We start from the raw sequence: 14,257 nt of genomic DNA on the forward strand, positions 1-14,257 counted from the left end.
TCTCTTATGATGTCATGTGATTCATCTAGGAATACTAAGAATCAGATCTTAAGAATGTCCTATGAGATATCTTTAACACACACACACATCCCAGAGGTGTCACCAGGTTTGTTCATATTTATATCCTAGGGATGCCCTTATAATATCAAGGGATTTGCCAGAGAACATTTTTGGTCCTGTCAGGACATCCACTAGAGGATGATCTTGTGCTTGTAGGTTGTCCTTATGCGACACTATACTGCTCATTAGAGCAATACAAAATCTTCTCCTACAAATCTTCTCCTGAGAGGCTTTTTGTTCACTTCTGTACTTATTTACATGCAAGACTAGCTCTGCCTGATCAGAATGTATACTTGGGAAAGAATGAACTCATAAAAAGATATTAATTTGATTTTGAACCATTTCATAATCTAGAATTAAAAATGCTTACTGGTCTCATTGATTTGTTGATAGAATCTGCATATTGAGTTTAAAAGTAAAAAATATAGTTTTTTATTGATTTCTGTATACAGTTCTTGTTAGAAACTGATATGTAACCCAATTAGAAATTTTGTTAAACCTTTACTAGGATCTTCAAGTAAAATCTGTTGAGTTTAGATAAGGTTGACACTTAATCATTTAAATACTTTTGTTGAAATCATTATATGATTGCAGTTATTTTAAATAGTATTATAATTACTTTGCAGGCCTATTCAAATCTTATGAATGATGCCTTAGTGCCCTTATCAGATACAACATCTTTTTTCCTTTAACCCCCAAATATCTGAACATACAGATATTAAGGATAAGAAATCTAAAAGCCTTAGGTATAATGATATCATGTTACTTTAATACGATATTAAAGTCCTATTATTTTATTATTTATAATCCTGATGTAATTTTAAATAAAGTATTATAATCTTTATAATGAATGATAAATGAGGTTTTTTGTGAATGATTCACATCAAAAAATTTTACTATTTATTTATTAGGCAGTATATTTATTTTTAGTTGATTTCTTTTTAATATATTTTTTTTTTAGTGTAGATAAATAAAGTTCATATTCTGAACTTCAACACAAAGGTTTGTTTTCCAGCTATAAAATCTTACAGAGCAGTAACTTAGAAATTTTCTTTTTTTATGATTATGCTATAAATATTTTAGTACCAATGTATTCAGGTATAAAGTAAATTTAATGGAATGTAAGGTGAGATATATTTTAAAAATTATAGACTGAGAATCCATGACACAGTAGTTAGGCTTACGGCTTCTTCAAAGGGAGTTCATTCTCAAAAAAACAAATATCTGTTGCCATTTCATAAATATACTTTGCCAGACAATTTTTTTTTTAATATTTAAGGAAAGGACTGCAACCTGAAACTTTGATTGTATGAAACAGTCATAATCTTATGACTGTCTTTTTATTCATTTTCAAAAGGAATTCTTTGAGAACTTGTTTATTGTAACTAATCAGTTTGTGCCTTTTTATTGGGTGGAATCACTGTAACTGGTTTTAATACCAAAATTATAAGAATGATAAAAATGATAAGTTAATTTTTTGATAAATATTAGCCACTAAAGAGTGCCAGCAGTATGCATTGAATCAGTATCCAGCATTCTTAAATTCAATGATCTGTAAGAACCAGTTCATTGAATGTGGTTTATTATCAGTAACTATTTTACCTTAATTTATACCCTTCAATTTCTAGGATGGTACTTCTTAAAATGTTAATCGTAAAACTATAAAGCTGTAAAGAATGAGTTTAGCTCATATCTCAAGTTGTATTTCTGTTCTCATCATTCTGAATAAATAATAGTGATAAAAAAAAATTATTTTTTATTTTATTTTTACTTTTCATTATGAAGATTGTACAGTTTTATTTTTATTAATCTTTTAGACAAAAAAGATATTTTAGAACTATTTTTTTTTTTTTTTTTTATAAATAAAATTAAAACATTTAGCATATTTTAAACTGAGGAGATTTTTTTCTAAATTAGCCATTTCTATAGAGTAGTAAAGTCTCAGTGTATTCTAGGTTCATGCACAAAATTCTTTTTACATACTTCAAATTTCCGTACATCATTCCCTTCTAGTAGCTTGGGATAAGAAAGGAGATGCAGCTTTAAAAATTAAACCTAATCCCAGAAAAAAGAAATCAAAAAGGACATACCCAGAAAAAAGAAATCCAAAAGGACATAAAAAGAAAAAGAAAAAAATATTTTTTTAAAGTTGTAAACTGGAAAAGAAATATTTCTTTGTGTCTGTTTAAAATATGGTCTTTATTCGAAAAATACAGAAAAATTAGTTAAAATATATCATTTAATTTTAATAGGTTACTTATTAAATTATTCAATTAACAATACTTCAGTACTAAAAACAGTTGTAGATAACAATACTTCAGTACTAAAAACAGTTGTAGACAGATACTTTTATAGTATAATTTAAATGATAATTTTTATTTACAAAATAATGTGTTGTTTTCTTTGTTTTTTTTAATTTAGTTATGCCTACTTCAAATAATTAGGTAGTGTGTAGAAGCTATATAACTACTGGATTTTTTCAGTTCTTCAGCAAAAAGTGATCATGTAAAAAAAAACTTCTCAAACATTCACATAAATGTTGTGCTCATTAATTAATTTTAGTTAATAGCAAAACACTATTCTTTAAGTAAACTAGCAAAAAGCTAGGCTTTGTAAATACTTATGCATTTATATTAACATTAATTGAAATTAAGGACTTTAATTTAAAATAAATGATAATATAAAAATTCTTATTGTATTGGTAAAAAATAAAAAATAATACGCAAGTAACAAACCTCATTCTTATATGAAACATTTTGTTTAGCAGAAACAAATTGAGTTGTGCTTTTATGGTACTGTTTTGGATATTTAAATGTGTTTATCATTTTATTAATATCTTTCATAATGTTTTAATTACAGTAATTTTTATTTTGATGCATTTTAACTACCTTGAATAATTGAATTTAGAGTTACTTTCAGGAACACTGAAATAATGGATCTTAGAAGAATAAAAGTGAAATTTTGGCCACTTAAAATGATGAATTCAATCTCATTTATTCTCTTATGATCTATTGAGTTTATTTTCTTTTTTAAATAGAATCTTTAAACAAAAAAAAATTTTACTCATGAGGAATTTCTTGCATTAAAAAATGCAATATTATTTTAAAGTAAAACTTTTTGAGTTAAATCGTTAACTTAAGAAAATCTTTTTCTTATTCCATGAAAACCTCAACTCTTTATGAAGAAAATATACAAGTATTTAAATAATTTTCTCTTAAATTCAGTTTGGTCCATTAATTATATCAAGATATTTTAAGAAAGTAAAGTTATTTGTATATTCATAATTTCTTTTGTTACAAGAGTAATTATTCCCTATGACAGTAAGTAAATCTATATTTTGACTGTAAGAACATTTAAAATAAAAACTTAATAAAATCTCTGTAGTTAAATTTACCTCATTAAATTTACATCCCCATTATGAATAACGGCCACATAAGTTCATTTATCCCAAAAATTCTTTTATTCTTAGAAAAAAATATTAGTTATATTTTTGGTGATATATTAAAAATATAATTTAGTACAAAATAATAAATCCAAAATCATACAAAAAAAAGTTATAAAATGCCTGCCTTTTTTCACTGTGTAAATTACATTTTTACAGAATTATTTACAGTTTAATAATACAACTTAATCATGTTTAAATACCTGTTCCTTAACAACTAGCGACTACATAAATGTGTAGTTTGGACTTCATTGTATTTTTTATGTAGCAGAAAGTAATTTAATAATTTTTAGGTAATCCAATTCTCTACTCTATGTGTCATTTTAAATAAATATGCAAAATTTCAGCTTTCTAGGTTCTAATATGTTTTTCTAGGTTGTATAAAATGTAACAAAATGTTGCAATAGTAGAACTATGTACTCAAACTAATAAATTAAGACCAGCATTACTCTACAAAGTATTTTCTAAATAGGTTCTGTTTAAGTTCTAAATAAAATTATCTTGAATTATTTTAGGTTTACTTGTATCTATTTTTTATTATTCTTTTTAAATACAGAATTTTAGATATAATTTTTTTTTATCTTTAATAATTGGTTTTTATAATTAATAATTGGTTTAATTAGAAGGAAATGAAAGGTTTTGAAAATGTAAATTATATTTTACATCCGGTGTAAGAAAATAGCAAAAATTACCCAGAACATGTATGCTTCTTATGCATAATAAAATTTTGTTAGTGTTTCTGTTAATTAACCGATGTTTGAAACTTAATAAAGGTATCTTGAATGATCTGCTTGTTATTGAATTTCAGCATTTACTGAAAATTGGAGACTTCTTTGTTCTTTGTGTCAGTAGTTTTTCTTTTCGCTGCATGTTTTAATTTCTTTTTATCATACGGGACCTTTTGTTTGTTTAATTGTTTGTAATAATTGCGTTGAAAACAATTATTTGACTACAGAGGTTATTACAAACATTAATTTACTTTTGCTTTTATTTAAGATGATATTTGTTAATATTATGGTTTTGAAATATCCTTTATCCCTTAATTTTCTGTTGAAATTATTCTTAATTTAAGATCTATCTTTTACTGTTTTTAGCAAGCTTAACACATAATTATATCGTACATTGTATCATGATATTTTGTTATTCAGTGGGATTTTAATAATTCTTTTGCACTCTTCCTTTATTAAAATTTGATTTCTAAGTTTTATTTCTTTATTCCTTCTTAACATTGTTAGTGATGATACTACCACGTTTACAGTATGAGTGACTGATAAATTAAATCTGCTTTATTTTTTTTAAATCCGTTCTAATCTAACTTTTTCCCTACAAATATACTGAATTCATGTATAAAAATGCTTCCTTCATGTACATTATTTCAGTTTTTATGATGAAAAAAAACTTCAACATGCCATTCAAATTTTTTTGATTGTTTTTTGCATACTTAAAAACTGGAAAATAAATTAAAACTTCACTAATTTAGAAATTAATGAAATTTTTGCATATTACAGAAAATAAATTTTAATGAGATATAATTAAATTACAGTAATGAAGAATTATTAAATTTATTTACTTCTATGTTTCTCTACAACTTTTTTTATTAAAACTTTTATTTAATTATAATTCAAAGTCTGAATTCAAAATTGGTATTCAGTTGGTGTTTAAAAATAAATTAGTTGTCATAGCAACTCAGTACGTGTAGAATATTTACCAAAACATGTATATCTCCTATCACACCTACCCACCACCATAAATTCTATTCAATGCTGGTAAAACATCCTGACCACGAAGGGGAAGACACCCGCCATGTGATGAATCCAACCATCACACCACTCCCTCCTTACCAAGCCCTGAATGGCTTTACCAGAGGTCATTTTTATAACCTTAAGATGACATCTTTCACTGTAGCCTCAGTCAGAATGCCACCAATGTAAATACCGCATGTGACATTCTCATCGGTGTATTACGCATTCTATAAATAACATTAGTAAGTCTCAAACAAGTCATAGCGATTGAGCTGAACAACTAACATACCCAGTGGAAGAGTGAGCCGAACACACAACACCAACGAAACAAATAAAAACCAACAACAAAAACACAAAACATAAAACGGCAATAACAAAAACACTAATCAAACCACAAACCACACAACTGTAACATAGACAAGAACAAAAACATAAAAACAGAACGTAACAAATCAAAATACAATACTATAACTAAAACATGATACAGGAATGACAAAAAACATAAAAACCAACAACTGATAAAGGGGAAAAGTCTAAACAAAACTAAAACATAAAACAAAACAAAACCTATCTAAACTAAATAAAACAACCAAAACATGTAGACAAGAAAAGCAACTCCCAAGATCAACAACAAAAACACCAATAACTGCAATACTGCCACTAAAACATTAAAATCAAAAACTAATAATCAAAAATTATAAAATACTAAAAAGAAAACAAAACCAAATGAAATAGAAACTAAAATACAATGAACAACAAAACCGAATATTATAACTAAACCTAAACAAAAAATAATTAAAACAAAACTGTGAAATGTCTTCAAGTTGCCCCCCCCCCCCATTCATGGCCTGTGGAACCGTCTGTTTCTAAATATCTAGTTGACCAATTAATACATCCCACGCACACGTGTACACGGGACATTCCTCTGACGTACATTCATGGCGGGCCAGCTTCCCCACTCATGAGCAGTTCATGCCAACAGAAGAACCCCTACCTTTTTAGTTGGACACTCCTTCACATGATGGCCCTACTTACCACAGTATGAGCAAAGCTCTATACCTGTAAAGACTTGGCCATACGTCATAAACCACAGCACCAAAAACAGCTACTGACTTTCAAACGATCTTTTACCGTACATGATTGGAAATCCACAAACACGTCCTTTCTCAATAAAGGCAACACACAACTGTTTGTCGCATTCCACAACGTAATGAACGTTGCTTGAATCTCTCCTGTCTGTCTGTAATACAACCTTAAACATTTTGCTAAATTCACTTTCAGAATACTTAGCATTTTGCGCCTGAACTGCTTCAGTAAAGTTTTTTACTCCTAGGTCACGAGGAACTTCATAAATAATCATTCGAGGCCTCAAAGTCTTGGTAACTACAGTCTGTCTCAGGTATCAATTTATTCCTTCATTCCTCCTAATATTCTGTTCTGTTTTGCTGTCATCAGTTACTATCCTAACATCCTTCGAATTATCCCGAACACTCATAATCTCCAATCCTCTCTTCCTGGCCTCTAATTTCTCAATCGCATCACCCCGAAAGGCTGCAGAGGTAACACCAACAGGTTTGTCAATTAACAGAACTTGGGTTGCGACACCATATTTTTAACAATCTCAGAGGCCAACTTCCTGAAAGTCGATGGCAAATCAGTCCTTGCACGTTCACTGATCCCAGCTTTAAAGCCTTCTATATACCCCTGTAATCGATCATTTCATTTGACCATCAACAAATGTAAAAATCACAGCTTGCACAGCCGAGACAGAACGTAGGAGGTGCTCTTCTCCTTTACATTTCTTGAATTCCACACAAATTGCTCAACTTCTGTGCATAATTCATGAAACATTACTAACATCTCGATTACCACTTCATTGGAGACTACATCACTAGAAGCTAATTGGGCCTCCAACATCTTTAAGGCAACAGCATCTGCCTTTTTTACCTTTAAAGGAGGCACAACCTGGTTTGTTTGAACCTGTTATAGGACCAAATATCTCTCAGCAGCTACTTGCCTCTTTCTAGAGTTACCCGATAACGGTTTAACCTTTGTTAAATGTTCAACTGTAAACACTTGCCACACTAACAGTACCACCATCAGAAACATCACTATCAACATCCAGCCTCCTCAGCCAACCCGAGCTTCCATCTTTAATTTCTGCTCAGCCTCCCTTTCCTTTTTCTCCTGAGCCACCCTAGCTTTCCTTTCCAATCTGTTCAACCTCCTCCATTCATCCTGTGCCTTCTGGACAGCTACAAATCGTTCTGCTTTAACACGAATACAACGTTTCCTAGAGGACTCGTCAGAATTACTCACGTTCATAAGTCAAACTAATAAACCAAAATGTCAATATAAAACTCAGATACAAAATAAATTAAATTTCAATATAAAATTTTCCAAACCTCAAACTAAATACATTGTTGTGAACTGAAACAATCACAATACAAAAACTAAAACTAAACAACCAAACAAATAAAGCCGACCAATTACAATCGTTAGCAAAGTCAACAACCAATTAGAGCCCAGTAGCAACCAATGTAAAAAATAATATGACTTCCCTGACAACAGCTAAACACAGTAAAAATAAAATAAATATCTAAATTAAGTAACCACAAACTGTTAAACAATCAAATAGCAAACACACAGCCAGGAAACAGACAATCCCAGTCCCAGACCACCCGTCCAACTGATAACTCAAATAACCAGCCTATGGGCCACCCACAAACCAAAATTCTGCAATTTAAACAATATGAAATCCCCTGAAAAATGAATCAAAACAAAAAATGCAAACCTCTACAAAAAAAATCCTATAATAAAACATCTCAGTATTAACAAATTCATTGTAATTAGAACCAAATGTGCAGAGCCAAACATAAACACTACGTACTTCATGATGCACATGGAACTCTGCTGGTAAAATATCTTGACTCGAAGGGAAAGACACCCGTCACATGACGGATCCAGTTGGCACACCACCCCCTACATAGGAGCTTTACCGGAGATCGTCTTGCAGTCCTAGCCTCAGTCAAGATGCCACTGATGTGAATGTCACATATGACACTCCCAACGGATACAACAGACATTACGCTTCAAGTCTTAAATAAGACCATACTGATTGAGCTGCTACTACCTACCCGATGGAAGAATGACTACACCGAGCACTAAACACAGAAATCTAAAACACAAAATATAGAAAATTATAAACAGAAACAAGAACTTAACAAAAACAGGAACAACATACACAAAACAGAACAATCATACAACACTAAAACATATAACATAAAACCACGTTCATAAAGCGAATAACAACAGTAAACTCCGAACAGCAAACTATTAACAATAAAGCAAAATAACTAATCAAACAAAACCTACACTAATAATTGTCCTACATTTAATATAGAAAACAAAATCACAACAAATCAAACTAAACATCTGTCCATCACACAGAAATAGAATCAAAAACAGAACTGACAAAATAAAACATTAAATAAAAATAACAATAACATATAACCCAGTAAAAGCAAACAAATCACCAACCAGAACTACCATTGTACACCAACTCCCAACTACAAAAATAAATATTAACTAACCAACAAAAATCCTGACCGTAACCTTACACCTAACCTTTCACATTACTAAGCAGTAGAACATTAATCTATCTGTTACTCTACGTTATCTACTCTAGCTTTTATTACGGCTGTGATTCACCTAAATAATGTATGAAATACATGAATCAGAATTGCTTTCTCTAAGAGTATGCTCTGTATACAGCTAGTCCCTATGGTGATTGAGTGAAGAGTATTTACAAAGCTGAATACTATCTGAATTTCAATGGATTTAGCATGCTGATTCAGTAGAATATTCACTTTTTTACAGAATTTACAGTTAGTTATAGTAGGTGCTAAACATCAACAAGAATTACAGTTTATGAGAGAGATTGGTGTCCGTAATTTGGAGAAAACAACTTAAAAAAGTATCGAATCAAATAATTATGGTTACAGTGTTTTTATAATCTCACAGGAATATTGTCAGACATTTTTTTTAAATATTAAAGAAATCTGTAAAGTCAGTCTACAATAAACATTGTAGACTTTCGAAGGGTGTTCTTATTTTGAATAACAATGTGTATTCCAACTCTTTTAGTAAAGCATTTACTAATAGGCTTTAAATTAACAGGTTTTGAGAAAGTTTTTTTACCATATCCTCACATTACCTCCTGAATTTAAGTTTTTACTCACATTACCTCCTGAATTTAAGTTTTTACTTACATTACCTCCTGAATTTAAGTTTTTACTCACATTACCTCCTGAAACCTCAGATCTTAAAAAAAAATTCATCCCCATAATTCCTGAAGGATGATTCTTGCTTATACTCATGTACTAAACAACCGTTAAGCAGAAATTGTGCATTTGGTGTCATTCATTTGTGGAATGGTAGCATTCATTTGGCTGAATCTTTAGTAATGAATGTACTATTTTGGCGGTAAATGGTTTTCATCCCCTTTGACAAAATTCTACATTTTTCCAAACTATTTAGTCTTTTGAATAGAAAAATTCTCTGTAAATATTACTCAAAACGCATTGAAAAATACAAAGCACGGAGTTTGGTAAGTTTCCCAAGAATTTTGACTACAAATTGATATACAAAAAAGTGAAATAACACCAATATTTCATCATCGATAAATACACTGAAGAACAATGAAACATTTGACATAAGTTAATGCTGATCCTCGACACACATTTATAGATGACATATTAAAATACAGAACAAAATAAAAAAGCGCACCTGATCTCAGAAAATACATAATGTTAAAAAACTTCAACTTAAAGTGTATAAGTTTGCTTACATTTTCAGAAAAAGTTACAAGAATATACAAGTAAACTAAGAAAACACATACTGACAAACATAGAGACATTGAGGTGTAAAAATTGTATTATAGTTATTATTCTACATATTACATCAGATAGACTCGAAACATATTCAGCTTCAGATACAAAGAATAAATTACAAGTACATCATGCAACAACAGAATAGAGTTTTGCAAATCACACTGTAAAAAGTGACAGTATAAAAAGTATACACTTGCAAAGACATTAACAATATTCAAATTTTACATGTAGCACATAAAACCTAAGATTTAGGACATATTTTTATATATTTTTAAATTCATAAACACATTACAACTGATATAAATTACTTATTAAACAAAAGATAAAATGTAAATTGAATATATTATTTGAATTCATACTAATAAAGAATTTCCTAACTTTTTTTAAAAACTACACCATTAACACTCATGCCACCCACTAATAACACAAAGAAGGAACAACATGATAAACTTTTAAAGATACATCAGTAAAATAATTTTATTATGATTAAAAAGAAAATAGTATAAACTATTTATAAAAACTGAGTAGATTTTTATTTTATTGTCTTAATTTATTCCCACAATCAATCCATGTTAATTAAGCTTACTGCTGTATCTCTGTATATTCTTTGTCTATATTTCCTGTTATAGTAATTTTTCCTTACAATAATTTTGTAATCAACTGTATTTTCTGATTTAAGAAAAAATATATTTTCCTTACATAATTAATATCTGTACGGTAATATGACCAGCATTATAAAAGATTTTATTTTTCATCATGAACAATGTCGGGAATAAACTTTATTTGGATTGTGACTGAGATCTATAGATTCTGAATTAGTGAAGTTTTATTTTAGATTGTTTTCATAAATATTTTTAAAATTACTTTATAATATTATGTATTATACATACATATAGTATATGATAATTTTTATTGTATATATAAACTTTTCTGATATAAATTTATTTTATTATTAAATTGAATTATAGTATCACGCTAATCTAATGGTGCTCAGTCTAAGTGAATAATTAATCATGTTATATTATTTCTTTAATTTTAATCTACCCTTTTCGTGATGAAGCAGTAGCATCTCTATCTTTAATCCAGAAATTTCTGATTTCAAATCCTGGGCAGGCTTATGCCTGATTACAGTTGGGTGCAAACTGTTGTTGCTTTGTGAGTAAATAAATGAATTTAATTTGTTCATTACTACAATCACTTGATCGTCAGCAAATTCTATCAGATATAGGGTTCTTTTTTATTTGTTCCTACTAACTTGTTCCTACTAAAATAGAGATTTTAGTTAGGGATTTTTTCAAAGTTTAAGGTTTTTATATTCTTTTAAGGCTTAATTTTTCTAATTTTTAACTGATCATAATTCAGTTATTTTTTTTTTACTTTTTTATGAAGGGCTTTCATCACATTGTGATTAACTTTAATGTTTTTACAGTCGTACATTTATATTTGATGATGTTCACTCAGTTTATTATTATAACAAACTGAGACTTATACAACTGTGAGTGACTTTTTCATACATAATTTCAGAATTAATGGAATTTTACTTATCCTTCAAATTATCTGGGAAAAGTGAACATCCTATCATCTAATACCATTTAGTTACTTTAGGATCTTTTTAAGTACCAGATTATTCAGTCTTTTCTTCTTTAAAATGTGTAATAGATTTCTCTTAGACCAGATATTGTTTGATTGTTTCATAAATACAAAAAGAAATGTGATTATTTTTTTTTGGCATGGTTAATTTTAGAAAAACGAAATCGATTTGAAAATTTTAATATATGTACTTTATAAATAACTTAAGTCGGTAACTCGATTATGACTTTTTAAGTTTATCTTATCTTTCAGATTAAATCTTTGTTTATGACGATGATTACTTCTGATTTTTTTCTTCTAATATGTTTTCTGAAGAACTATCCCATAGTATTAGTGTTTATTCAATTGGTTTATAAAAATGAACTGATCGTGAATTTCAACTATTGACACATTTTTGAATTTTACTTTTTTGCATTTTTAAAGTAAAACTTTTTTCTTTGTTGAGAAATAAACACCTCATTATTAATTTTTTTGTTTAATTTGGAGCACCTATTTGTTGAAACATGATACAGATTAAAATTGATATAAAACTGGTTGTTTATGATATAGGCCCTCTGTGAAACACTGTGTAAACTGTGGCACACTTTCTCTTGTAAAACTGATTGTTTCACTCCAAAATTAGTGGCAGAACAGCCATCAATGATTGTGTTGCTTCATAAAAACATAGATCCATATTTTACAGCTCTGACATTTCATTTACGGGGAAAATCGAAATACAAAGTTTTCAGTCATCCACCTTACAAATTGGACTTAACACTACATAATTTATGCTGGTTCAAAAAATTAACTCTTCATTGATAATTGAAAGAGGGTGTCAAACAATGGTGAAGTGGACTAATGATAAAAGGAATATGATTAAGATATCTTGGAAGCTCATGGATTGTTATGACACAGGCTTCTGCAGTGTGAAGAGATGAACTGTAATATAAAATTAAATTTAATGATAATTTTTTTATAATTGCGTTGTAACAGACTATATCTAGGGTAAATTTTATCAGAATACTTGAATAATAATTTATTTTCGGGTAATTATTTATAGAGTATAAGTTATATTACAGTTTTTTAATTTTTTTTTTTTATGTAGATTTATTTATAATTAACATGCTTGTTATGAAAAAGCAGTTAAATAAAATCATGTCACTATTTTACATCAAAAAAGGAATGCATGACCGTTGTACTTAATCATTTCTTTCGTTAAGAAGGAAATAATTTTATATATTTTTTACATTGCACAATACTATGCAATTTATATTAACGGTTTTAAAGAAAATAATATATCAGTTTTGGAATATTTAGAATTCTAATTATTAAATTTGATGAAAAAATAAAATCCTTTTTTTAAAATAAATTAGATAGGGTAAATAATTTGTCTAAACTGAATGCATCCGATTGTAATTTCCAATTACTGTAATTAGTCTACAATATAATATGTAGGAGTCTATGTTTGAATCATTTGACTAGTTTCTCCGAGCTATATTTTTTAATTTTTTAAGAAAACCATTGATACAATATTATTAGTTTCTAATAATATTGCCTTCGATTGTTCGTGTATGTACTCATCAGTTACGTCATATACCATTTTATATGAAATATGTGAGTACATTGTCATAGAATCAGTTCAAATTTTAAAATACCCTAATTGTTTGATAATATAATTAATTTATAATTTATTAATTTTATTTTATTTTTCAGATAACCGATTAGTTTTTCTTTACAGATTTTTCTTCTAGAATTTTTTAAAATTATTTTAATACAATGCACAGTTTTGATTATAACTCAATTTAATATTATTTTTAATAGAAATCAAGAACATACTGAAAATAAAAGTAATTATATACAATTAGGAACTAATTTCTGATTTTGTTGAAATTTGAAATATATTCATTATTTAGAACCTGAGTTATTTATAACAATTGAAATTATTCATCGGAAACGCTTTTCATCCAAGTTATGTTCTTAAGTTAACACAGTACAATCACCAAAAAATTCATAAATCAGCACTTTACAAGTGTAATATACATTATTTTTTAACTAAATAATTGATTATATAATTATGGACTCAGCCAAACAGTCTCACTTTCCTCACTTTTTTTGTTACTCTTATTAAATGAATCTGTCTAATGCTCTGTTGTTAGTCAGTCTTGTTCCATCCTTCAAAGATTGAACATGTGTTTATTACGAATAAATAATTCATTAATACAATAATGTTATGTATATAAATTACATGTTCTAAGAGCATAATAAAAATAATTTATATTATAAAGACTTTTATTCATTTGAATGAACAAGCAAATAACAAAATATGTAGAATAATTAAACCTAAGCAAGGTATTGAACCAAGGCGGCATGTTATTCGACAGTTATGTTACCTTACCTAAAATAACCTTATAACCTTAACCTAATTGCACTCAATTGAATTGCACATAAGCAGGTTAGGCATATTAACTGCACAAATAATTAACTTAACACTTAACATTTTCTTTTTTTAACCTCCAGGACCTCTGTTCAGGTATTGCTTCAGAGGATGAGAT

General features: G+C 28.4%; 1 protein-coding gene across 10 annotated transcripts in view; it reads left to right on the forward strand.

The window, feature by feature from the left end:
• Positions 1-14,257, forward strand: part of pHCl-1 (pH-sensitive chloride channel 1) — a 1,039,090-nt gene that overhangs the window by 1,004,435 nt on the left and 20,398 nt on the right. Inside the window, exon 12 of one of the 10 annotated variants that reach the window (XM_075374858.1) lies at positions 4,311-4,346. The exons of the other annotated variants lie outside the window; for them this stretch is intronic. Coding sequence (XP_075230973.1) covers positions 4,311-4,346 — 36 coding nt within the window. The remainder of the gene's footprint in view (positions 1-4,310; positions 4,347-14,257) is intronic. 10 annotated transcript variants of the gene reach the window in all.

Source organism: Lycorma delicatula, chromosome 9, assembly GCF_047948215.1.
Source record: "Lycorma delicatula isolate Av1 chromosome 9, ASM4794821v1, whole genome shotgun sequence".
In the NCBI taxonomy this organism is placed as follows: domain Eukaryota; kingdom Metazoa; phylum Arthropoda; class Insecta; order Hemiptera; family Fulgoridae; genus Lycorma; species Lycorma delicatula.